The sequence below is a fragment of the Salvelinus sp. IW2-2015 genome, linkage group LG27, assembly GCF_002910315.2.
Source record: "Salvelinus sp. IW2-2015 linkage group LG27, ASM291031v2, whole genome shotgun sequence".
In the NCBI taxonomy this organism is placed as follows: Eukaryota; Metazoa; Chordata; class Actinopteri; order Salmoniformes; family Salmonidae; genus Salvelinus; species Salvelinus sp. IW2-2015.
In genome coordinates this window covers 38,104,800-38,131,740 of record NC_036867.1, presented here as the reverse complement: position 1 = coordinate 38,131,740, position 26,941 = coordinate 38,104,800, and the positions used below count along the sequence as shown (strand labels likewise).

At 42.2% G+C, this 26,941-nt stretch overlaps 2 protein-coding genes across 4 annotated transcripts in view; both read left to right on the top strand.

Annotated features, from left to right (window-relative positions):
* Positions 1–7,987: 7,987 nt before the first annotated feature.
* LOC111953455 (inositol-3-phosphate synthase 1-A) lies at positions 7,988–16,668 on the top strand. Of its 2 annotated transcripts, none has more exons than XM_023972742.3 (11): positions 7,988–8,264; positions 11,982–12,097; positions 12,186–12,347; positions 13,292–13,424; positions 13,766–13,959; positions 14,087–14,236; positions 14,326–14,541; positions 14,788–14,952; positions 15,141–15,254; positions 15,324–15,541; positions 15,709–16,668. In XM_023972742.3, exons 2-11 carry the CDS (start codon positions 11,984–11,986, stop codon positions 15,896–15,898), a joined length of 1,656 nt encoding a protein of 551 aa, XP_023828510.1. In that variant the 5' UTR covers positions 7,988–8,264; positions 11,982–11,983; the 3' UTR covers positions 15,899–16,668. The 2 variants fall into 2 exon arrangements, with proteins under 2 accessions (XP_023828510.1, XP_023828509.1); XM_023972741.3 differs by having other exon boundaries at positions 11,975–12,097.
* An 8,189-nt stretch (positions 16,669–24,857) lies between these two features.
* LOC111953712 (uncharacterized) overlaps positions 24,858–26,941 on the top strand; it is a 10,922-nt gene continuing 8,838 nt past the window's right edge. The window contains exon 1 of one of the 2 annotated variants that reach the window (XM_023973155.2): positions 24,858–25,084. In XM_023973155.2, the coding sequence (XP_023828923.1) occupies positions 24,980–25,084 (105 nt within the window). In that variant the 5' untranslated portion in view covers positions 24,858–24,979. Of the gene's footprint in view, positions 25,145–26,941 lie in introns of both variants that reach the window. The other variant, XM_023973154.2, reaches the window with a different exon arrangement.

Here is a 26,941-nt window from a genome sequence, read left to right as displayed (position 1 = left end):
CACAATGTCTGCGTATCTAAAACCGAGATTCATCTGTGAAGAGCAGTCTTCTCCACCGTGCCAGTGTGCATCAAAGGTGAGCATTTGCCCACTGAAGTCGGTTACAACGCCGAACTACAGTCAGGTCAAGACCCTGGTGAGGACGACGAACACGCAGATGAGCTTCCGTGTGATGGTTTCTGACAGTTTGTGTAGAAATTCTTTGGTTGTGCAAACCCACAGTTTCATCAGCTGTCCCGGGTGGCTGGTCTCAGATGATCCTGCAGGTGAAGAAGCAGAGTGTGGCGTTCCTGTGGAAGTACTGGGCTGACGTACTGCCAAATTCTCTAAAACGACGTTGGAGGCGGCTTATGGTAGAGAAATTCACATTAAATTCTCTGGCAACAGCTCTGGAGAAATGCTCACTAACAGTGATGTAAACAAATGTGTGCACAAAATGTTGTGTGTAGGACAAACTTCTGGGATCTTTTATTTCAGCTCATAAAACATGGGACCAACACTTTATATGTTGCGTTTATATTTTTGTTCAGAGTACATTCATTAATCTGACTTCATTATTATGTGAATGCTGTAGGCCCATAAGCATTTCCAACGTATCTATCCAAGGTAGCGAGCCTTGCGTCACCACTGNGTGGTTAAACTCTTAGACTATCGATACCGACAGAATAAGAACAAGTCTGATATTAATTACTAGTCTGCAGCTAGGAATTCGGTATCATTGAACGCGAAGACCGACAACCGCCGAAACATCTATTGATTTCACAACATCTATGAATCTATGAATTGCACAACAATGGGCCTCAGGATCTCATCAAGGTCTCTCTGTGCATTCAATGTGCCATCAATAAAATACAATCGTGTTCGTTGTCCATAGCTTACGCCTTGCCATACCATAACCCCACAACCACCATGGGGCACTCTGTTCAAAACGTTGACATCAGTAAAACACTCACCCACACAACGATATACACAATGTCTGCATATCTGCCCGGTACAGTTAAAACCATGATTCATCTGTGAAGAGCCATCTTCTCCACCGTGCCAGTGGCCATCGAAGGTGAGCATTTGCCCACTGAAGTCGGTTACAACGCTGAACTGCAGTCAGGTCAAGACCCTGGTGAGGACGACGAGCACGTAGATGAGCTTCCCTGAGATGGTTTCTGACAGTTTGTGTAGAAATGTTTTGGTTGTGCAAACCCACAGTTTCATCAGCTGTCAGGGTGGCTGGTCTCAGACAATCCTGCAGGTGAAGAAGCAGGATGTGGCGTTGCTGTGGAAGTACTGGGCTGACGTACTAACAAATTCTTTAAAACAACGTTGGAGGCGGCTTATGGTAGAGAAATTAACATTKAATTCTCTGGCAACAGCTCTGGAGAAATGATCACTAACAGTGATGTAAACAAATTTGTGCACAAAATTTTGTGTGTATGACAAATTTCTGGGATATTTTATATCAGCTCATAAAACATGGGACCAACTGTCACGACTTCGGCCGAAGTCGATGCCTCTCCTTGTTCGGGTGGTGTTCGGCGGTCGACGTCACCGGTCTTCTAGCCATCGCCGATCCATTTGTAATTTTCCATTTGTTTTGTCTCGTTTTCCCACACACCTGGCTTTCATTTCCCAATTACTGGTCATGTACTTAACCCTCTGTTTCCCCCATGTCTTTGTGTGTGATTGTTCTTTGTTCAGGTCGGTATGTTCCGGCTGGTTTGTACCAGGTGCTGTTTATCACCCATGCTTTGTGGCAACCGTTCTTTTTGCACTTTGTAAATTGTTTACTTTGTGCTGTCGAGTAAAGTGCGTTGTTTCACTCATCTCTGCTCTCCTGCGCCTGACTTCAATCACCAGCTACACCCACCACCCTGACACCAACACTTTCTATGTTGCGTTTATATTTTTGTTCAAAGTAAATTCATTAATCTGACTTCATTATTATGTGAATGCTGTAGGCCCATAAGCATTTCCAACGTATCTATCCAAGGTAGCGAGCCTTGCGTCACCACTGAATACTATTAAGAGGCTAAGAGACAAAATAACTAATATCTTATGTCCTAGCATTAAATTATTGAGTTGACCTTAGCTCAGAGCTGCACAATTAGAGGCCAAGCATGTAGAATGTGTAGTGTGGATAACCCTTACCATTAGACCATTCAACAAATAATAATACAAAGAATTTTAGCTTCTCCGAAAAATGAGGACTACGGTTTCGTATCCATTTAAAAGTGATCAGATTTATTACAGTTTTGCAATAAGAATACAATTATCAAATGGTACATTTGTTATTTGATTTTATTTCACCTTTCTTTAACCAGGTAGGCCAGTTGAGAACAAGATCTCATTTACAACTGCGATCTGGCCAAGATAAAGAAAAGCAGTGCAACAAAAACAACAACACAGAGTTACACATGGGATAAACAAACGTACAGTCAATAACACAATAGAAAAATGTATGTACAGTGTGTGCAAATGTAGTAAGATTAGGGAGGTAAGGCAATAAATAGGCCATAGAGGCAAAGTAGTAACAATTTAGCATTAACACTGGAGCGATAGATGTGCAGATGATGATGTGCAAGTAGAGATACTGGGAGGCAAAATAGCAAAAAAATATGGGGATGAGGTAATTGGGTGTGCTATTTACAGATGGGCAGTGTACAGCTACAGTGATCGGTAAGCTGCTCTGACAGCTGATGCTTAAAGTTAGAGAGGGAGATATAAGTCTCCAGCTTCAGTGATTTTTGCAATTCGTTCCAGTCATTGGCAGCAGATAACTGGAAGGAAAGACGGCCAAAGGAGGTGTTGGCTTTGGGGATGACTAGTGAAATATATACCTGCTGGAGCGCGTGCTACGGGTGGGTGTTGCTATGGTGACCAGTGAGCTGAGATAAGGCGGGGCTTTACCTAACAAAGACTTATAGATGATCTGGAGCCAGTGGATTTGGCGACGAATTTGTAGCGAGGGCCAGCCAACGAGAGCGTACAGGTCGCAGTGGTGGGTAGTATATGGGGCTTTGGTGACAAAACGGATGCCACTGTGATAGACTACATCCAGTTTGCTGAGTAGAGTGTTGGAGGCTATTTTGTAAATGACATCGCCGAAGTCAAGAACCGGTAGGATAGTCAGTTTTACGAGGGTATGTTTGGCAGCATGAGTGAAGGAGGCTTTGRTGCGAAATAGGAAGCCAATTCTACATTTAATTTTGGATTGGAGATGCTTAATATGAGTCTGGAAGGAGAGTTTACAGTCTAACCAGACATCTAGGTATTTGTAGTTGTCCACATATTCTAAGTCAGAACCGTCCAGAGTAGTGATGCAGGTGCGGGCAGCAATCGGTTGAAGAGCATGCATTTAGTTTTACTAGCATTTAAAAGCAGTTGGAGGCCACGGAAGAAGTGTTGTATGGCATTGAAGCTTGTTTGGAGGTTAGTTAACACAATGTCCAAAGAAGGGCCAGATGCATACAGAATGGTGTCGTCTGCGTAGAGGTGGATCAGAGAATCACCAGCAGCAAGAGCAACATCATTGACGTATATAGAGAAAAGAGTCGGCCCGAGAAATTAACCCTGTGGCACCCCCATAGGGATTGCCAGAGGTCCGGACAACAGGCCCTCCGATTTTACACACTGAACTCTATCTGAGAAGTAGTTGGTGAACCAGGCGAGGCAGTCATTTGAGAAACCAAGGCTATTGAGTCTGCCGATAAGAATGCAGTGATTTATTTTATCGATGGCGGTTATGATATCGTTTAGGACCTTGAGCGTGGCTGAGGTGTACCCATGACCAGCTCGGAAACCAGATTGCATAGTGGAGAAGGTACAGTGGGATTCGAAATGGTCGGTGATCTGTTTGTTAACTTGGCTTTCGAAGATTTTAGAAAGGCAGGGTAGGATGGATATAGGGCTATAACAGTTTGAGTCTAGAGTATCTCCATCTTTGAAGAGGGGGATGACCGCAGCAGGTTTCCAATCTTTGGGCATCTCAGACGATACGAAAGAGAGCTTAAACAGGCTAGTAATAGGGGTTGCAACAATTGCAGCAGATCATTTTAGAAAAAGAGGGTCCAGATTGTCTAGCCCAGCTGATTTGTAGGGGTCCAGATTTTGCAGCTCTTTCAGAACATCAGCTGTCTGGATTTGGATGAAGGAGAAACGGGGAGGACTTGGGCAAGTTTCTGCGGGGGGTGCAGAGCTGTTGGTTGGGGTAGTGGTAGCCAGGTGGAAAGCATGGCCAGCTGTAGAAAAATGCTTATTGAAATGATTGATTATCGTAGATTTATCGATGGTGACAGTGTTTTCTAGCAGCTTGGAGGAGGTGCTCTTAATCTCCATGGACTTTACAGTGTCCCAAAACTGTTTGTAATTAGTGCTACAGGATGCAAATTTCTGTTTGAAATAGCTAGCCTTAGCTTTCCTAACTGACTGTGTATATTGGTTCCTGACTTCCATGAAAAGTTGCATATCGCAGAGGCTATTTGATACTAATGCATTACGCCACAGGATGTTTTTGTGCTGGTCAAGGGCAGTCAAGTCTGGGGTGAACCAAGGGCTATATCTGTTCTTAGTTCTACATTTTTGGAATGGGGTATGCTTATTTAAGATGGTGAGGAAAGCACTTTTAAAGAACAACCAGGCATCCTCTACTGATGGGATGAGGTCAATATCCTTCCAGAGTACCCGGGCCAGGTCGATTAGAAAGGTCTGCTCGCTGAACTGTTTTAGGGAGCGTTTGAGAGTGATGAGGGGTGGTCGTTTGACCGCGGACCCATTACGGACGCAGGCAATGAGGCAGTGATCGCTGAGATCCTGGTGGAAGACGGCCAAAGTGTATTTAGAAGGCAAGTTGGTCAGGATGATATRTATGAGGGTGCCTATGATTCCGGATTTGGGGTTGTACCTGGTAGATTCCTTGATAATTTGTGTGAGATTGAGGGCATCTAGCTTAGATTGTAGGATGGCCGGGGTGTTAAGCATATCCCAGTTTAGGCCACCTAACAGTACGAACTCTGAAGATAGATGGGGGCAATCAATTCACATATGGTGTCCAGGGCACAGCTGGGGGCTGATGAGGGTCTATAACAAGCGGCAACGGTGTGAGACTTGTTTCTGGAAAGGTGGATTATTAGAAGTAGAACCTCGAATTGTTTGGGCACGGACCTGGATAGTATGACAGAACCCTGCAGAGATCTCTGCAGTAGATTGCAACTCCGCCCCCTTTGGCAGTTCTATCTTGTCGGGAAAATGTTGTATTTTGGGATGGAAATTTCAGAATTTTTGGTGGCCTTTTTGGTGGATTCAGACACGGCTAGGACATCAGGTTTGGCAGAGTGTGCTAAAGCAGTGAATAAAACAAACGTAGGTAGGAGGCTTCTGATGTTGACATGCATGAAACCAAGGTTTTTACGGTTACAGAACTAAACAAATGAGAGCTGGGGAATAGGTGTGATGCTGGAGGTTACAGGGCCTGGATCAACCTCTACATCACCAGAGGAACAGAGGAGGAGTAGGATTAGGGTATGGCTAAAAGCTATAAGAACTGGTCGTCTAGTGCGTTGGGAACAGAGAATAAAAGGAGTCGATTTCTGAGCATGGTCGATTAGATTCAGGGCATAATGTACAGACAAGGGTATGGTAGGATGTGAGTACAGTTGAGCTAAACCTAGGCATTGAGTAACAATGAGAGCGTTTGTGTCTCTGGAGGAACCAGTTAAGCCAGGTGAGGTCTCCGCATGTGTAGGGGGTGGGACAAAAGAGCTATCTAAGGCATGTTGCGCAGGGCTGGGGGCTCTACAGTGAAATAAAACAATAATAACTAACCTAAACAGCAGTAGACAAAGCATATTGACATTAGGGKGAGGCATACATACCATACCACAAGTCTTTGATGTCATAAAATACAAAAATATCCCAAAGTCTATAGGCTAACTTTTAAAAAACACACTATAGTGTAATGGAACGCTACACCAGGAGACTGGTCTACAATGTTTCAGTTTCAAGTTTTAATGTCACGTGCACAAGTACAGTGAAATATCTTTCTTGCAAGCTCTAAACCCAACAAAGCAGTAATCAATAGCAATGTAATACTAAAAATAACATAAGGTAGTACAAAAAAACACACGAGAAATAGAAATAAGAACACTGGAAAGTAAGTGAGCATACTACATATTTACAGGGTCAGTCAGTTCCAGTACCATATTTACAATGTGCAGGGACGCTGGAGCCAGTGGATATGTATAGGGGTAAGGTGACTAGGCATCAGGATATACAGTACCGTGGAAAAGTATTTGCCCCTTTCTGATTTTCTCTATTTTTGCATATTTTTTCACTGAAAGTTATCAGATCTTCAACCAATACCTAATATTAGATCAGTTGAGTTTACAAATAAATAAAATAATTATACTTATTTTATTTATAAATTATCAAAGTTGTGTAACATCCAATCCCCCTTACACTCAATAACTGGTTGTGCCACCTTTAGCTGCAATGAGTGAAGCCAAATGCTTCCTGTAGTTGTTGATCTGTCTCTGACATCTCTGTGGAGGAATTTTGGCTTCTGATAGGATAATTGACATCATCAGAGTCAATTGGAGGTGTACCTGTGGATGTATTTCAAGGCCTACCTTCAAACTCAGTGCCGCTTTGCTTGACATCATGGGAAAATGAAAAGAAATCAGCCAAGACCTCAGAAAGAAAATTGTAGACCTCCACAAGTCTGGTTCATCCTTGGGAGAAATTTCCAAACGCCTGAAGGTACCATGTTCATCTGTACAAACAATAGTACGCAATTATAAACACCATGGGACCAAGCAGCCGCCATACCGCTCAGGAAGGAGATGCGTTCTGTCTCCTACAGATGAACGTACTTTTGTGCGAAAAGTGCAAATCAATCCCAGAACAACAGCAAAGGACCTTGTGAAGATGCTGGAGGAAACAGGTACAAAAGTATATATATTCACAGTAAAACGAGTCCTATATCAAAAGACCTGAAAGGCCGCTCAGCAAGGAAGAAGCCACTGCTCCAAAACCGCCATAAAAAGCCAGACTACGGTTTGTAACTGCACATGGACAAAAGATCATACTTTTGGAGAAATGTCTTCTGATCTGATTAAAACAAAATAGAACTGTTTGCATAATGACCATCGTTATGTTTGGAGGAAAAAGGGGGATGCTTGCAAGCCGGAGAACACCATCCCAACCGTGAAGAATGGGGGAGGCAGCATCATGTTGGGGGTGCTTTGCTGCAGGAGGGACTGGCACTTCACAAAATAGATGCATCATGAGGATGGAAAATTATGTGGATATATTGAAGCAACATCTCAAGACATCAGTCAGGAAGTTAAAGCTTGGTCGCAAATGTGTCTTCCAAATGGACAATGACCCAAGCATACTCCAAAGTTGTGGCAAAATGGCTTAAGGACAAACCAAGTCAAGGTATTGGAGTGGCCATCACAAAGTCCTGACTCAATCCTATAGAACTTCTGTCGGCAGAACTGAAAAAGCGTGTGCGAGCAAGGAGGCCTACAAACCTGACTCAGTTACACCAGCTCTGTCAGGAGAAATGGGCCAAAATTTACCCAACTTATTGGGGGAAGCTTGTGGAAGTCTATCCGAAACGTTTGATCCAAGTTAAACAATTTAAAGGCAATGCTACCAAATACTAATTGAGTGTATGTAAACTTCTGACCCACTGGGAATGTGATGAAAGAAATAAAAGCTGAAAGAAWTAATTCTCTCTACTATTATTCTGACATTTCACACTCTTAAAATGTGAAATGTCAGAATAATAGTAGAGAGGATGATTTATTTCAGCTTTTATTTCTAACTGACCTAAGACAAGGAATTATTGAGGATTAAATGTCAGGAATGGTGAATAACTGAGTTTAAATGTACTTGGCTAAGGTGTATGTAAACTTCCGACTTCAACCGTATATGTAAATGCCGGGATTTTGCATAGACACTCCTCTGCCTACAAGTAGCCATTCCGGCTCTGCCACTAAGCTATCTATAAATGAACGGGGCTCTAAGGGATATGCTCCTGCACTCGCAACAGCAATATTGGAACAGCACATCTTCATTCCACTTCGGCTCACTTGACGAATTGAAGAGGTCGGGCTGCGCATGAGAACGAGCGATTTACTAGGCTATTAGATGAAATATAACAGAAAAATCTAAACAAGCAAGCTATCAAATCAACGAAGAACCGTCCGTAACCTATCACTGTTGTTTAGAAGAGAAAGTTCCATCTCCTGACTCCAACGTATTCCACGGTAAGTAGACTAAAGTGCGTAGGCTTTAAGTGCGTACTAGGCTTTTTTTTTTTACTACTAAAGTGAATTCCCACTGTCAAAGTTCCACAATAGGAGCTACGATGCTAATATCTGTGCATACATAGGCTACTATTCAGAATTGTGTTTTGTAGGCTACAGTAGGTGTCACCGATTAGCCTGAAACTCCATGTCATGCATTCACAATCTAACGGTAATGCTGTACAGTGTATAAGCATCAACTCGCTTGTCAAGTCTGACAAACTTAGGATTTCTCCTTTTCAGCCATCAATTTCCTTTGTGTTTCCTGTAGCCTATTGTCACTGGATCGATTGCGTTCATTTTACGCTGGCGACTCGAACCCAATCTTGCTTGTGCCATTAGTTTGTCCCCGTTAACGTTTAGTAATGACCTTTCAAACACACTCCAGTAATGGCTGAAATAGACTCAAAGCAATACAATGGGTTTTTTGCATCTCAGGCGATTTTGGGGGTAGCCCAAACCCGCATTCGAACCCTGGCCCAGCGACTATCAAGCCAATACCTTTGAACCGCTACGCCAAGAGATCCGAACRTCTTGACAAGGTGGCTAGGTATTGGTTAAGGTTGCTATATTACTTCCTTCCGGAGAGCTGTCCCCACTCCTCTATACCAGTGGTTCCCAACCTTTTTCAGTTTCCAAACCACCAACTGAATTTTGCTCTGCCCGGWGTACCCCTGAAGTACCCCCTCATGTGCATTTTACCAGTATGCCTATGGTCTCGAGTCTTCTCAAGTACCCCCAGGGGTCCTAGTACAACTGGTGGGGAACCAATGCTCTATACGAAGTTCCTCCCCACTGGGCAAAAACTGGTTGAATCAACATTTTTTTCTCCACGTAATTTCAACAAAAATGTTAAATGTTATGATGTTGAATCAATGTGGAAATTTGGATTGCATTTGTAAAAAGGCAGCAATGTAGAATTAGTTTTTTTCACCCATTTTTATTTATTTATTTTTTAACCTAAATCCAATGTTATGTGAAATGTTCTGGTGATTTCATGTTAGTTGACAACTCAACCAAATGTTAATAAAAAATAGACATTGAACTGATGTATGTACCCAGTTGGTCACGTGTACATGCCTCTGCGAGGGCGCCATCCAACATCTGACACCAACTTCACCCCGGGTACAGCGACTGTCAAACAACCGCTTTAACCGTTAGGCCAAGAGATCAGAACCTCTTGATGAGGCCTATGTAGGCTATAGATGGGTGTAATCTAGAGCCAGGCAGGGAAAAAAGTGACTAAGGGGACTATTTTCACAGTGTTCGGACAAAAATTTGAAATACCTGAATTCCAACAAATGCCCGATATCCACTCATTATTTGTTTGTACCAGTAGGCTACAAAGTTTTATATCGTCATCCATTGTCTGTTACATTTGTCAGAATTGTGTTTTTAACAATTTAGACAGCCGTTTCTAGGGCCAAAAACTCTCACATCAACACCATTATCCCAGAAACCCTAGACCCACTCCAATTTGCATACCGCACCAACAGTTCCACAGATGATGCAATCTCCATTGCACTCCACACTGCCCTTTCCCACCTGGACAAAAGGAACACATGTGAGAATGCTATTCATTGACTACAGCTCAGCGTTCAACACCATAGTGCCCTCAAAGCTCATCAATAAGCTAAGGACCCTGGGACTAAACACCTCCCTCTGCAACTGGATCCTGGACTTCCTGACGGGCCACCCCCAGGTGGTAAGGGTAGGTAACAACACATCCGCCACGCTGATCCTCAACATGGGGGCCCCTCGGGTACGTGCTCAGTCCCTTCCTGTACTCCCTTTTCACTCATGACTGCACGGCCAGGCACGACTCCAACACCATCATTAAGTTTGCCGATGACACAACAGTGATAGGCCTGATCACCGACAACGATGAGACAACCTATAGGAAGGAGGTCAAAGACCTGACCATGTGGTACAAGGACAACAACCTCTCCCTCAATGTGATCAAGACAAAGGAGATTGTGGACTGCAGGAAAAGGAGGACCGAACACGCCCCCATTCTCATTGACAGGGCTGTAGTGGAGCAGGTTGAGAGCGTCAAGTTCCTTTGCGTCCACATCACCAACAAACTAAGATGGTCCAAGCACACCAAGACAGTCGTGAAGAGGGCACGACAAAACCTATTCCCCCTCGGGAGACTGAAAAGATTTGGCATGAGTCCTTAGAGCCTCAAAAGGTTTTACAGCTGCACCTTCGAGAGCATCCTGACGGGTTGCATGGTATGGCAACTGCTCGGCCTCTGACTGCAAGGCACTACAGAGGGTAGTGCGTACGGCCCAGTACATCACCGGGGCCAAGCTTCCTGCCATGCAGGACCTCTATACCAGGTGGTGTCAGAGGAAGGCCCTAAAAATTGGCAAAGACTCCAGCCACCCATGTCATAGACTGTTCTCTCTGCTACCGCACGGCAAGCAGTACTGGYGCACCAAGTCTAGGTCCAAGAGGCTTCTAAACATCTTCTACCCCCAGGCCATAAGACACCTGAACAGCTAATCAAAGGGCTACCCAGACTATTCCTCCCTCCACACTGCTGCTACTCTCTACGCGTAGACACTTTAATCTACCTACATGTACAATCACCTCGACACTGGTGCCTCCGCACATTGACTCTGTATCGGTACCCCCTGTATTTACATTTACATTTAGCAGACACTCTTATCCAGAGCGACTTACAAATTGGAAAGTTCATACATATTCATCCTGGTCCCCCCGTGGGGAATGAACCCACAACCCTGGCGTTGCAAGCGCCATGCTCTACCAACTGAGCCACACGGGACCTGTATATAGCCACGCTATTGTTATTTACTGTGTTGTCTAATTATTTGTTATACTTATCTCTTACTTTTAAGGTATTTTCTTAAAACTGCAAGTTAAGGGCTTGTAAGTAAGCTTTTCACTGTAAGGTTTACCTACACCTGTTCAATTCGGGGTAAGGGGCAAATAAAATTTGATTTGAAGCCCCAATGCAATTCTGAAGTCTATTGGGCCTACACCCACAGTGTGATTTCAACTGATTTTGTTGTATATTCTAAAATTAATTAATTATTGTCTTTTGTTGAAATTATAACGACATACCAACCATGTTCACCATTATCCAGTCCAATTGTGTCATGATTCCTCTTTATCAGTTTGCATCAGTTTCAATGCAGGACTTTTATTTTGAAGGCGAACCGCTGATTCGACTATTGCTGCTAACTTTACAGTCGTGGCTTGTAGCGTATCACTATCGGAAGTGCAGCGTTCCGACTGAGAAGTTTCACTTGAATTCAAGTGAGAATCTCTGAGAAAATGTTGTTACTCCAGTTGTGACGTTTCACCACTAACGTTTCATCTTTTCAACCAAAAGATGACAAATACGCTTTCGACAATTAGCCTCAACTTATTAATGTAGATAGTTTGACCATATTGTCAATGTTAAGCGAGCTAGCTAACTTTTTTTTTAATTGCATCGTTAGCTACCTTATCAATTTATTCAGTCTATACTTATTTTTCAAATGTTTTTTTTTTTTTTGAAATTATATTTGTGGAAATTAAGTTATTCAAATAAATAAATGAAGCCATAGAACTCCTAGGCTGTCTTAATATCTCCCCTAACTCTCCTGTTGCACTCATCACTCTTTCTCTTTGTCTCTCTGCCTCTGTCACTCTCTCTCAAGCCTGCAGTCATGACTGAGAACATTCGTATCAACAATCCCAATGTGAAGTACACAGATACACACATCGAGGCTCAATACTGCTACCATACTACTGCTGTACGCAGGGATGGAGACACACTCACAGTGAGTCTCACACACACACACACACACACACACCAGCATCATCTATCTCATTTCTAACTGTGTAACTCTCTCGACTCCACCCCTCCAGGTGACCCCGTCCGTTAGTGAGCTTGAGTTCCGTACTGAGCGACGTGTCCCCAAGCTGGGGGTGATGCTAGTTGGCTGGGGAGGAAACAATGGGACCACCGTCACCGCTGCTGTCCTGGCCAACAGACTGGGACTCACCTGGAAAACCAAAACTGGAGAACAGGTAAGGTGGTGTGTGTGTCTCATTGATCCTACTTTAACTGTTTTTTGGCCTATTTTCCAAAGACATGTCTCTTCCCTGATGCAGAGCCTCATTATACCCCTAATACAGTGATGGGTTCACACACACACACACTGATATGATGGGTTTCGTGGAGTGTTAAGGGCTTAACATTGACTGACACACTAATGTTTACAACACAGGCAGTCCTTTACCTTATATTTTTATTTTATCTTTATTTAACTAGGCAAGTCAGTTAAGAACAAATTCTTATATTCAATGATGGCCTAGGAACAGTGGGTTAACTGCCTTGTTCGGGGGCAGAACAACAGAGTTCTACCTTGTCAGCTCAGGGATTCGATCTTGCAACCTTTCGGTTACAAGTCCAATGCTCTAACCACTAGGCTACCTGCCGCCCCGGGGCATCATTACTTCCCCAAATGTGAGTTTTCTTTTTTCCTGTTTGAAAGAATCCCTCAAATCATTCTCCATTTAATGCAGGGATATTTGAAGTTGGGGTCACGACTCCTAGTGGGGTCCCGGGGGGAATTGCAGTAGGTTCGCCAAAACAAATTTAAAAGTAAACATTGCTGAATAGGATAATATAAAAGTTTTTTGAGAAAGATCATTTGAAAAATAATTGAGTGCATTTTATTTATTGGTTTTCTTAATTCTGATAAGAGAGATGAAAATGTAGTGAATTGAAGGTTATTTGTTGATGTACAAATCCCAATTTAAAAAATAAATACATTTTAAATGGTAAATTAAGGTTGTGTCATTAGATTTTGGGTGGGGTTGGCTGAAATTCTGGGGGGGGGAAAGGAGTCCCTGTATAAAAAGTTTGAATACCACTGATTTAATGTGTTATTATTCAATACTTATTTATTTTTGTTCTGTCTGTTTTATTACCCCCTCCCCCCTTTTCGAACCCCCCTCCCCCTTCCCAGAAAGCCAACTACTACGGTTCCCTCTTCCAGTCCTCAACTGTGTGTTTAGGGCCGGGGCCAGATGGAAAGGAAGTTAACATTCCGTTCCGTGACCTCTTACCCATGGTGCACCCTAATGATATCGTCTTTGATGGTAAAGGAGTGTGTGTGGGCATGTCTGTGTGTGTCTGTATGTAATCAGAGAAGGAATGCTGACCCTAGGTCAATTCTTCAGGCGCCACTGTGGAGAGGGAGAAGGTAAAAGGCTCCATGTGGAATGTCTGTCTGCCAGGCTGGTTTTTTAACCTCCTGTTTAACTCTATCAGTTTATCTAGCACAATTATTCAGCACTGCCCTGGAGGCAGAGGTACAGTATACACCTCTGGTCTTCTAGTCTAACTGGTTCTTTTGGGCCTGTCTGACAGGTTTTCTTTCAAGAGACATTAGGTTTGTAAAACGTTAGCTAACTAATTAAATAAAGAGAGTGTGTGTCAGGCTGGGACATCTCATCCATGGACCTGGGCAGTGCGATGGAGAGAGCCGAGGTCCTTGATTGGTCTCTCCAGGAGAAGCTCCGCCCACACATGAGCTACCTCCGACCCAGAGCCTCCATCTATATCCCAGAATTCATAGCTGCCAACCAGGCGGGCCGAGCAGACAACGTTCTGAAAGGGACCATGGCTGAACAGGTACGCCCAATCCCAAGTAGTGTGTGTGCGCCTCGTACACCCTGTCCCCTAACCCCTTATCTCTTACCCCATAGACCCTATGTGTCTCTGTCTGAGTAGTGATTCTTCTCTCTCTCTCTCCCTCCAGGTGGAGCAGATCAGAGCAGACATTCAGGACTTCCGGCATTCAAGCGGTGTGGAGAAGGTCATCGTTTTGTGGACGGCCAACACCGAACGTTTCTGTGACCTCACAGCCGGGGTCAACGACACGGCCAAGAATCTCCTGGCTGCCATACAGGTAGAGATCTGACAGATCTATTCTCTCTCTTTCTCTCTCTCTTTTACTCTCTCTCTCACTCATTTACACTCTCTCTCTGTCTCTATCAGTCAGGTGGGGAGGTGTCTCCCTCTACTTTGTTTGCCGTAGCCAGTATCCTGGAGGGCTGTGCCTACATTAACGGTTCTCCCCAGAACACGTTTGTCCCTGGGGCGATAGAGCTGGCTGTGGAGAGAAACGTGTTCATAGCAGGAGATGACTTCAAGTCTGGTCAGACAAAGATCAAGTCAGTCCTGGTCGACTTCCTCATCAGTGCTGGGATCAAGGTGAGAGGTCGACCCAGTCCATTTGATGTTTCATTCACTTTAATCGGACTTCTGTTACATGAACAGTCCCCGTTCCACTTGTATAATAACGAAGTACATAATTATACAACTACTAAGTTATTCTAAAATTACTATACAACATGTTAACACTGTTATTACAATGATCGCACCAAGGTATAAGAGCAATTTCATGTGTGTAAACACTAGGTTAATACCAGACTGTACAATAATGTGTTGCCATGACAGCCCACCTCCATTGTCAGCTACAATCACCTTGGCAACAACGATGGTATGAACCTCTCAGCACCGGAGCAGTTCCGCTCCAAGGAGATCTCCAAGAGCAATGTGGTGGATGACATGGTTAACTCCAACCCTATACTGTACCACAAAGGGGAGAAACCTGACCACTGTGTAAGTTTGCGGGTGTTTTTGTGTGTGTGTGTGTACCACAGAGAAACCTGATCTGTGTTAAGAGTTGAATGTGTGTGTTTTTTCATACCTGGTAGATATCAATTGCATTTGTTTTACTAAGTGGCAGAAAGTATCTGTAGTTTTTCTTGAGAAAAACTTGACTCGGTTGTCTTGCTGCGTGTGTGTAGGTGGTGATTAAGTATGTGCCGTATGTGGGGGACAGTAAGAGGGCGATGGATGAATACACCTCTGAGATCATGATGGGAGGAACCAACACTATCGCAATGCACAACACCTGTGAGGTGAGTCTCTCACACACACACACCCACACCTCGACCTGATTTTTTTCTAACAAAGGTGTCTCTCTCCAGGACTCTCTGCTAGCCAGCCCCATCATCCTGGACCTGGTCCTCCTCACAGAGTTGTGTCAGCGTGTATGTGTTCGGCCCCAAGGATCAGAGACCTTCCAGTCCTTCCACAGTGTCCTGGCTATTCTCTCCTTCATGTGTAAAGCTCCCCTCGTTCCCCCTGGGGCCCCGCTGGTCAATGCCTACTTCAGACAGAGAGCCTGCATTGAGAACATCATGAGGTCAGAACACATACCACCCTGTCTTGTTAGGGACTTGTCTTAGTGGTCATCAATCGTAATGTTTGTTACTGAACTTCCTGTCTCTATTGTCCAATAAAATGTTGTGCTGGTCTCTGGTTATATGCATTCAGTTTTGCAACTGACTAGGTATCCCTTTTCCCTTTCAGAGCGTGCCTTGGTCTCCCCCCTCAGAACCACATGCACCTGGAGCACAAGCTGCAGAGGGGCTTCCTGCCTCGCCACGACAACCGTATCTACGACAATGTGGCTACCAAGATGGTCCTAAGCACCGGTTACCACGCCTCCCAACAGAATGGTGTCTGCGCACACGTGGTGAAAGAGGCAACGATTGGATAATGGTTGCAGATTAGGTCTCTGTCATCATGGGGAAGATTCTAGAAGTGTCCACAGCCATAGAGAAACAATTACATCCATAGTTTAGTTTATTAGGATCCCCATTAGCTGTTGCACATGCAGCAGCTACTCTTCCTGGGGTTACACAATATTACATATTCAGATACTTATATACAGTGCAGTTAAATTAGATCCATAGAAAGTTAGCCAAACTCTTTATACAGCATACTGTATGATCATGTTTTATTTGGCCTATTTGTGTAAGATGCATACAGTAGGACAAATTGGCTCAAACCATTGTAACTTTTGGATGACCAGTTTAATATTCTGTGGTTTTAGACTCGTATTGCTCATATACATACAAACTTAACCAAACTCTGTTCTTGTATTTGTTCCAATGACATGTAAAATGCAATGTTACCCTACCATCCCTACCCTGCTTGGAGTAAACTAACGGACAACAATACTTCTTCTGCTACTTACAGCTATTTTCGCTCACATCTACGATACCTGTATTTAAACAATTATACATATTTCTAATTTCTCCTTTCTTCAAGTGCTGGATTTTCGCCCACAGCGGCCAATCCACCATTCATTCTGATCGTAAATCCAACCCTCCAGTGTCCACAGATTAACCCATCTTTCCCAGTATAATGACATTTTTATATTTCCTTTTGCAATACATCCCTCCATTTTACTATGATGTCTTTTGAGTCCTTGTAACATTTCTACCGATATTGCCAAAAAAATAAATACTTTACCCAAGAGTATAATCATATTTCCCATTGACTGATCTGAAAAAACACGATCTCCTAACAATACAGTTTCCATGTTCCTGATATTATGACATAACAACCATCCCTGGACCTGACTCCAAAAGTGAGCCACCAATGGACAGAACCAGAAAATATATTCTAGTGATTCTGCTTCCTCGTGGCAGAGTCTGCACAAGGCTGACTGTTCAATGTCCCATATATTGAGCATTATTTTTGTAGCAAGTATTTTATGTAATAGCTTAAATTGAAACAAACGGATTGTGTATGTCAGTTCATAGACCTGATGCCAAGGTATTGGGACATCAAAAACCTCTTCCCAAATGACTAGAATTTTTATACAGTACTGCTGTCAAACCTTTTGACGACAGTTTTTTTTTCTCTATCAGTACACCATATTATTTGCTGTAAAATTAGATCTGCCTTCTCTGGAGGATGAAATTGTAATACTTTAAAAAGGAGAATACTTTAAAACAGGGATCCATTGTGAATCCAACGAAAATGTAAGGTTTTAATATGCAAAAAGGCTAAGAGCCCACTCAAAGCTTGCTAGAAAACCAATTTGGATGTAGATACAATGGAGGCTTTAAGAGAGGTTTAATGCCGTAATATTTAATAGTTTTAACCCTACAAACTTATATTGGTCATATAAATATGCTCGTTTAACTTTGGATCTGGTTTGCCATCAAATAAGGTGAATTCCCCCCCCCCCCCATGATTTGAAAAAGGATTCTCCTGGAGATGGTAGAGCCATGGAATAAATATGTAAACTGCAATATCACGAGAGAATTAATCAGGGAAATCTTCCCTTAAATGGATAGGCGTTTCCCTTTCCACTGTTTCAAGATTCTAACTATTTTGGTTTTGATCGAAGTTAATAGTTGCAAGATCGCTCAACTTTTCCAGGATATGTTACATCAAGCACATGAACTTCACCATCCGCCCATTTAAAATCGGGTGACCACATGGCAATTTAAAGTTTGTATCTTTTAGAGACCAATCCGTAATATACAGTTGAAGTTGGAAGTTTAGATACACTTAGGTTAGAGTCATTAAAACTAGTTTTTCAACCACTCCATAAATTTTTGTTAACTATAGTTTGTTTTGGCAAGTCGGTTAGGACTCGGACTCAGTTAGGATTTACTTTGTGCATGACACAAGTATTTTTCCAACAATTGTTTACAGACAGATTATAAACTATAATTCACTGTATCACAATTCCAGTTGGTCAGAAGTTTACATACACTAAGTTGACTGTGCCTTTAAACAGCTTGGAAATTCCATAAAATGATGTCATGGCTTTAGAAGCTTCTGATAGGCTAATTGACATCATTTGAGTCAATTAGAGGTGAACCTGTGGATGTATTTCAAGGCCTACCTTCAACCTCAGTGCCGCTTTGCTTGACATCATGGGAAAATGAAAAGAATCAGCCAAGACCTCAGACAAAAAAATTGTAGACCACAAGTCTGGTTCATCCTTGGGAGCAATTTCCAAATGCCTGAAGGTACCATGTTCATCTGTACAAACATATAGTACGCAAGTATAAACACCATGGGACCACACAGCCGTCATACGCTGGGAAGGAGACGCGTTCTGTCTCTTATAGATGAACGTGCGAAAAAGTGCAAATCAATCCCAGAACAACAGCAAAGGACCTTGTGAAGATGCTGGAGGAAACCGGTACAAATGTATCTATATCCACAGTAAAATGAGTCCTTTATCGATATAACCTGAAAGGCTGCTCAGCAAGGAAGAAGCCACTGTTCCAAAACCTCCATAAAAAGCCAGACCACGGTTTGCAACTGCACACATGAGGACAAAGATCATACTTTTTGGAGAAATGTCCTCTGGTCTGATGAAACAAAAATAGACTGTTGGGCCATAATGACCATTGTTATGTTTGGAGAAAAAATGGGGAGGCTGGCAAGCCGAAGAACATCATCCCAACCGTGAAGCACGGGGGTGGCAACATCATGTTGTGGGGTTGCTTTGCTGCAGGAGGGACTGGTGCACTTCACAAAATAGCCTGGCATCATGAAGCAGGACAATTATGTGGATATATTGAAGCAACATCTCAAGACATCAGTCAGGAGTTAAGCTTGGTCGCAAATGGGCCTTCCAAATGGACAATGATCCAAGCATACTTCCAAGTTGTGGCTTGGTATGGCTTAAGGACAACAAAGTCTAGGTATTGGAGTGGCCATCACAAAGCCCTGACCTCAATTCTATAGAAAATTTGTGGCAGAACTGAAAAAGCATGTGTGAGCAAGGAGGCCTACAAACCTGACTCAGTTACACCAGCTCTGTCAGGAGGAATGGGCCAAAATTCCACCAATTTTTGTGGGAACTTGTGGAAGGCTACCCAAAACGTTTAATCCAAGTTAAACAATTTAAAGCCAATGCTACCAAGTACTAATTGAGTGTATGTAAACTTCTGACCCACTGGGAATGTGATGAAAGAAATAAAAGCTGAAATAAATCCTTTTCTCTACTATTATTCTGACATTTCACATTCTTAAAATACATTGGTGATCCTAACTGACCTAAGACAGGGAATTTTTACTTGGATTAAATGTCAGGAACTGTGAAAAACTGATCTTAAATGTATTTGGCTAAAATGTATGTACATTTTCAATTTCAACTGTAGTTGGGTTTAAGACCAGAGAAACTGGAGGAATTATCCAGGTCCTCAATGAGCCCCTTCAAGGTTGAAGATTGAGGYCTCAAGAGAACTTGAGTCAATAGCATACATTGGTACTTTTGTCTTTAATCCCTTAACTTTTAGGCCCTTCATTGTTTATGGTTCATTGAATAAGCATGGGAAACAGTGTTCAAACCCTTTACAATGAATATCTGTGAAGTTTTTTGGATTTTTACAAATTATCTTTGAAAGACAGGGTCCTGAAAAAGGGACGTTACCTTTTTTGCTGAGTTTATTTACTCAAAAAATATATGGGGGATTGGAAATGATACAGACAATTACATTGATAGAAGCCACAATCTATCTGCAATATTAAAGTTACGGTTGCTATGACATCACTCACAAACACATCTTCCCGTCTTAAGTCAGGTTCATCATACACAAACACACACTTCTCCTCTCCTAGATCCGCTCTCCACCGCAGCCAGGCCTTCCCACAATCTCCCAAGGGTTCGACCTATGACCCGAGAGAGGTGTATTCTGGGTAATGTTGTTTTCATAACTCCTACCACCCTGGCTCTACAAACACACAGGACCACGGAACATATGCAACACACACACACACACACACACAGACAGAGATCCGCAGTCAGCACTAGTCTAGGTAGATAAATACTTCTCAATACCACACACAGACACCCCATGACCCCCTCTCCTAACAATGTGTTGATCAGTGTGGTTAGTTTTTAGTAAAAGGTGGATAATGGTTATCAAGGAGACCTTGACTAATAAGAAAAACAATGCTGTTTCCCCGTCATTTTACTGATTTGTTTTCTTTCAGTTAAACCGATACCGATTACAAATGAACTTCATGTTCGTACGACATCCTAATCTTTATGTAATTAATTTAATGTTAACAATTCAATGGCCATAATAAAATAGATATGGTGACAGAGGGCAGCCTTGTTTTAAGCCTCTTAGCAATTCAAAGTTGTCAGAAGTAACCGTTATTTATTATTTCAGAAATTCATAAGTTTGATAAATCTATATTGGAATGCCTTCAGACGAGGGGTTTTCCTCATCTGAAAGGAATCAATTGCCAACCATAGTTCATCATGTGTAATTATGCCTTCACCAAAAACTGTGTTGAAGATAGTTTAACATAATTTTTTGGGGGAGATGGATATTACAAAATGTTTTCCCAAGTGAGGTTGAAGAAACTTGACAAAATAACATTTGTTGAAAATATTTTACGTCATTCTCTCTGTTGGTGAGAAGGATTTCTCCATGTTTGTAAAAAGAATTGTAGGTTATTTTTGGTAGCAGTTCTATATTGAAGGTTTCGGGAAAGGTTGGTGCATTTTTTGCCATTCTCCATCCAATTTGATGTTTTTTTAGATAAATGAAACCGATCTTTCCTGAATAAGTTCCTCAAACTCCTTTTGTTTTGCATCTGGATTATTCAGTGCTTCTGTATTACTTTTATTTACACCATTGACGGATACTGTTTTTGGGATGAAAATGTAATTGAATGGCCTCTAAGGGCACATGTAAAGGCATCCCATATCATACGTGCCTACACTYAACCTGTATTGTGCAAGAAAAAGTATGTTATTCCTTTGTTTTTGTTAAGAAAGTAGTCAGTCAATAAACCCTGGTTCAATTTCCAATAGAGAGGGCTATAAAATGATGGTCGGATCGCATTCGATCCTCAATCGGTACTTTTTTCACMTTTGGCACCATATACAAGGATACCATAAAGAAATCTATCAGACTAGATTGATTAAGCCTCCTCCAAGTATATTTGACGAGATCTGGGTTTTTAAGCTTCCAAATATCCGTAAATTCTTAACGTGTCTATAATATTCGGAATCTCTTTGAGAGCCAGAGGGTGATAGTTGATAAGTAATATGATTGCCTTTAAAATTGATGTACTTAAAAAATCTATTGGAATCCCCTACCATTACAATAGAGTTATTTGTTTCTAAGGAGACTAATTCYGTTATTATAAATATTTTCAAAGAAGCTTGGATTGTCATTATTCGGTCCATATAAATGTATGAGCCATAACTCTTCATTATCCAGTAGCATATTCAAGGCAATCCATCTTCATTGAGGATCTGATTTAACGGATTGTACCTGAAGGTCCAAATTGTTTTTGAATCGGATAATAACATCTTTAGAATTTCTTATTAACCCATGACTGAAATAGATTTTACCATCCCATTATTTTTCCCAGGCCACACACACACACACACATCAAAAGATTTGGAATGGATTTTCTGAAGACAACAAATATGGTAATCCTTCTCCTTTAGCCATATAAAAACGACTCTTCTTTTGGATTGATGAAAATCTGTCTTTTAAAAAGCATATTGAGGAGTTAGTTAAGAAGCTGAGAATAAAATGGTCTTCTTCTCTATAAAAATGGGCTTCTTCTATAGAAATAGGTCCTGCCTATCGCTAAAAAAGTAGAAAGCAGATTACTCAGTCGTCGTTCCTATTGGTCGTAAACTATGGCGACATCATATATATGAACGCAGCTGCCACTTCATTAAATGAGTTAGATGCAGTTTATCATAGCACACTGCGCTTTATTACGGGCGACAATTTTAGTATTCGTCACTGCATTGTTTACCAGAAGGTTCGTTGGCCCTCATGTAGGTTGCTACATTGCTATGTTTTCATTTATAAAAGCCCTTTTACAAAAAGGCCTACTGTACCTAACATCATTACTAAACTTTAGACATACTAGTTGCTACACCCAGTCTCAGGGATGGCTAAGTCTGGAAATTAATTTGTTCTCAACCGAGTTAAATAAAAMCAGATGTATCTTTCTTGCACCTTATTTGTGGAACAATCTTCAAAATGTTCTTAAATTGTATGCTCTCTTGCTTCTAGGGCAATTGAGAAAACTAACTGAGCACCGTATTACTGATGAATGTGGTTTTTTTATGACCGGGTTTTTCTTTCTACTTGCATTTTATGTAATTCAGGGCTCATCTGTAAGAGACCTTGGTCTCAGTCTGACTCCCTGATAAAATAAAGGTAAAAAAAGGTTAGGGTTAGGTTTTAAATCACATTTTCAGAAGATAAATTGTAGAAATGGGCAGGGTTTATGACTGCGGCCATAGACGCTAGTGACYAACAAATTACAGCTCTTGATGTGTTTGTCACTGAATGACGTATGCCACATTCACGTGCTGGTAGGAATTAGGAAACTCTGAAATGTCATAGTGAGCAATTTCAAATATGATTAAACCAGTCACATAGATGAAAGACCGCATCCTTGCGAAGAATGTGGCAAATGCTACAGAACGAAGGTATGCTTGACCAGACATTCCAAGTGTGCACTCAAGGAAACCGAATTACTGTAAAGTCTGTGGCAAATGTTTTGAAAGAAAGGAAGACTTGGCGAAACATACAGAGATACATACAAGAGAGAAATTARATTGCTGCAAAGACTGTGGCAAATACGTCAACCAGAAACTAAATTTAACGATACACATGATATCMCACAGATTGGAGAAACCTTATATTCCTGCATAGACTGTGGAAAATGCTTCACTCGATCACAGGGCCTTAGAATTAATAAGACCATACACACATGGAAGAAATCATATAGGTGTCCAATATGCAATAAATGCTTTGCCTTCCATAGCCATTTAAAATACCATCAGACTGTTCACACAGGGGAGAAATGTTATAGTTGGCGCCCCGCCTTGGGTTGTGCCGTGGCGGAGATCTTTGTGGGCTATACTCAGGCTTGTCTCAGGATGGTAAGTTGGTGGTTGAAGATATCCCTCTAGTGGTGTGGGGCTGTGCTTTGGCAAAGTGGGTGGGGTTATATCCTGCCTGTTTGGCCCTGTCCGGGGTATTGTCGGATGGGGCCACATGTCTCCCGACCCCTCCTGTCTCAGCCTCCAGTATTTATGCTGCAGTAGTTTATGTGTCGGGGGGCTAGGGTCAGTCTGTATTATCTGGATATTTCTCCTGTCTTATCCGGTGTCCTGTGTGTATTTAAGAATGCTCTCTCTAATTCTCTCTCTTTCTGTCTTCTTTCTTTCTCTCTCTCGGAGGACCTGAGCCCTAGGACCATGCCTCAGGACTACCTGGCCTGATTGATGACTCCTTGCTGTCCAGTCCACCTGGCCGTGCTGTTGCCCAGTTTCAACTGTTCTGCCTGCGGCTATGGAACCTGACCTGTTCACCAGATGTGCTACCTGTCCCAGACCTGCTGTTTTCAACTCCTAGAGACAGCAGGAGCGAGAGATACTCTGAATGATCGGTTATGAGAAGCCAACTGACATTTACTCCCGAGGTGCTGACCTGTTGCACCCTCGACAACCCTGTGATTTTATTATTTGACCCTGTTGGTCATCTATGAACATTGAACATCTTGGCCATGTCCTGTTAATCTCCACCCGGCACAGCCAGAAGAGGACTGGCCACCCCTCATAGCCTGGTTCCTCTCTAGGTTTCTTCCTAGGTTCTGGCTTTCTAGGGAGTTTTTCTAGCCACCATGCTTCTACATCTGCATTGCTTGCTGTTTGGGTTTTAGGCTGGGTTTCTGTACAGCACTTTGAAATATAAGCTGATGTAAGAAGGGCTTTATAATACATTTGATTTGATAGTAGACAGAGTGGCAGTTGCTTCTTTTTCAAAGTAAACTTGAGAAGACATATGAGATGCTTTCACAAACAAATAGAAAACTGTCATTGTGTCATCATTTTCTGTATATTTTTTTTTGTGTTTTCTGTGTTCGCACATCACAACATGAATACGTTATGAATACATGAGTAAAGGTGCCAAGGTCTGAACTCAGTGGGCCCCTTGTTTGTATATATTTGAAAATGAAATAATTTGTAAAGTCTTCTCTTTTTACTTGTGACAACACAACACTATWGATGAAGCAAGAAGGTTACAACTTGATAGTGCCCCTGTGTTGAGGGAAAAACATCAGAACCAGATTTCTTACAYCATTCTACCTTCCACTTGTGTGTGTCCTCCAGGACACTGCTGGCTTCAGTTAGCCCACACCASTGTGTATTACTCATAATATTTCGTGATTTCTTAAGACTGCAGTCCCTGCGACATTTGGGACACTGTCGTCTATATGTACAGAAAGCCCACCAAAACTGCTATTTGTTTAAAATACAGTATTTAAATATGTCACATCTGTTTTTGACTGAATTCATCAAAGTACATATCTTGTTTTATTGAAGTTTTTTTTAATGGATGTCATTTGAATGCCTCCGTTTCCGTTATTGTACATGAGTACTATGATGGATAACATTGGACATGTTTGATCATATCTTTATTCTTTGGTGTGGTTGGTTGGTTAAAATACTGAGATCTGCATCCTATTCCTAAACTGTTCGTCTTGTTAAGTTAAAGTAAATCAGATTTATTCAAGTACTTTTTTGTGGACAAAAATATAGCATAATATGTTCGCTATAACATTTTGCATTAGCAGTAAAACTTTTATTTTGAAATTCATGGGAAAATACTACCGGAAGGTCAACCTGGTGTTGTTCTAATCTTCCMGCAACCGAGTTCACGACCGAAACGCCCATTGCACGTTAGAACCTTATATACCCCAATGGTTAGAAATCATGTTTGCTTTTGTCCATTTGTGAGAAGCTCTTCAACTGTTGAAATATATTAAAATGGCTGATGAAGACAAGCTTCAGCCGTTAATGTTTCTTATGACCTATATGCTGATGAAGCGCCGAAGAGACATAAACAACGCGGATACACAGAGACTCAATGAGGTGAAGAGACGTATCCGCCACAGACAGTACTTCTTCCAAAGGCAGAGGCGAATGCTCATGGTACTGTAATCTGATCAAGCTAAACCAAGCAATTTATATGAAAGTGCATTGGACTGCGTTCCATACACGAATAGCTAAACGCACACGCATAAACAAAGCAATAAACTCTGTGTCACATAAGACGTTCAACCATGTTTCTCAAACTTCTAATTTCGAAGTGGTTGTAAACGTCAAATTAAGAWGTGTTTAAGGTTATGTTTAGGCATTAACTCCGAATGGTGAAGGTTTTGGATAGACTTGAAACGAAAGTCTCAAAAGCAACTTTATATTGCTGGATTCAGACATGCAACATTTTGCACCAGATGCAGATACTTACCAGTCCACAATGACCTAGCAAAACTTACTTTAACAGCGCCCATAAGCAATAAATCACGAGAGCGTGTGGTATATGGCCAATRAGTGGTAATTTTAGCATGTAAATCTTGGAGGGGCAAACCATTTAAAAAAAATTTTTTTTTTAGATGCATGCCAGCATGGCACAACACTAAACAATACATTAATTGCACTATAACGGTGACAAACGGTGCCCACAAACTGTTAGGGCCTACAGTGCCTTCGTAAAGTATTTAAATCAAATTGATAAAAAAAAAAAAGAAGCTCATCAATCTACACACAATTACCGAAAATGACAAAGCAAAAATAAGTTTCGAATTTTTTGCTGATTTATAAAAACAACTATCACATTTACATACGTATTAATAGCCTTTACTCAATACTTTGTTGAAGCAGTGATTACAGCCTTAAGTCTTCTCGGGTATGACGCTACAAGCTTGGCACACCTGTATTTGGATAGTTTTTCCCATTCTTTGCAGATCCTCTCAAGCTTTGTCAGGTTGGATTGGATGGGGAGTGTTGCTGCACAGCTATTTTCAGGTCTCTCCAGGGATTTTTGATCGGGTTCAAGTCCGGGCTCTGGCTGGGCCACTCAAGGACATTCAGAGACTTGTCCCGAAGCCACTCCTGCGTTGTCTTGGCTGTGTGCTTAGAGTGGTTGTCCTGTTGGAAGATGAACCTTCGCCCCAGTCTGAGGTCCTGAGCGCTCTGGAGCAGGTTTTCATCAAGGAACTCTCTGTACTTTGCTCCGTTCATCTTTGCCTCAATCCTGACTAGTCTCCCAGTCCCTGCCTCTGAAAAACATRCCCACAGCATGATGCTGCCACCACCATGCTTCACCCTCGGGATGGGGKCAGGTTTCCTCCAGACGTGACGATTGGCATTCAGGCCAAAGAGTTCAATCTTGGTTTCATTAGACCAGAGAATCTTATTTCTCATGGTCTGAGAGTCTTTAGGTGCCTTTTGGGAAACTCCAAGTGGGCTGTTGTACCTTTTACTGAGGAGTGGCTTCCATCTGGCCACTCTACCATAAAGGCTTGATTGGTGGAGTGCTGCAGAGATGGTTGMRCTRCTGGAAGGTTCTCCCATCTCCACAGAGGAACTCTGGAGTTCTGTCAGAGTGACCATTGGGTTCTTGGTCACCTCCCTGACCAAGACCTTTCTCCCCTGATTGCTCAGTTTCTTCGGGCGGCCAGCTCTAGGAAGAGACTTGGTGGTTCCAAACTTCTTCCATTTAAGAATGATGAAGGCCACTGTGTTCTTGGGGACCTTCAATGCTGCAGAAATGTTTTGGTACCCTTCCCCAAGACAAACCTGGAACCTCGGAAAAAAAACAAGTTTGAACTCATTGAAGCATCAGTTTCGACTTCGAGTGGAACTTCAAGCTCTTTCTAGAGCCCGACGTGGAATTCCGACGTTGTGTGCGCTATTGACCATTTCAAAAACCTGGTTTTATCCCAGTCA

Coding starts and splice junctions, on each gene's coding strand:
- LOC111953455 (XM_023972742.3), top strand. CDS start 11,984: ATGACTGAGAACATTCGTATCAACAATCCCAATGTGAAGTACACAGAT. Junction 14,542..14,787: donor TCATCAGTGCTGGGATCAAG/GTGAGAGGTCGA, acceptor TTGCCATGACAG/CCCACCTCCATTGTCAGCTA. Junction 15,255..15,323: donor CAATGCACAACACCTGTGAG/GTGAGTCTCTCA, acceptor GTCTCTCTCCAG/GACTCTCTGCTAGCCAGCCC.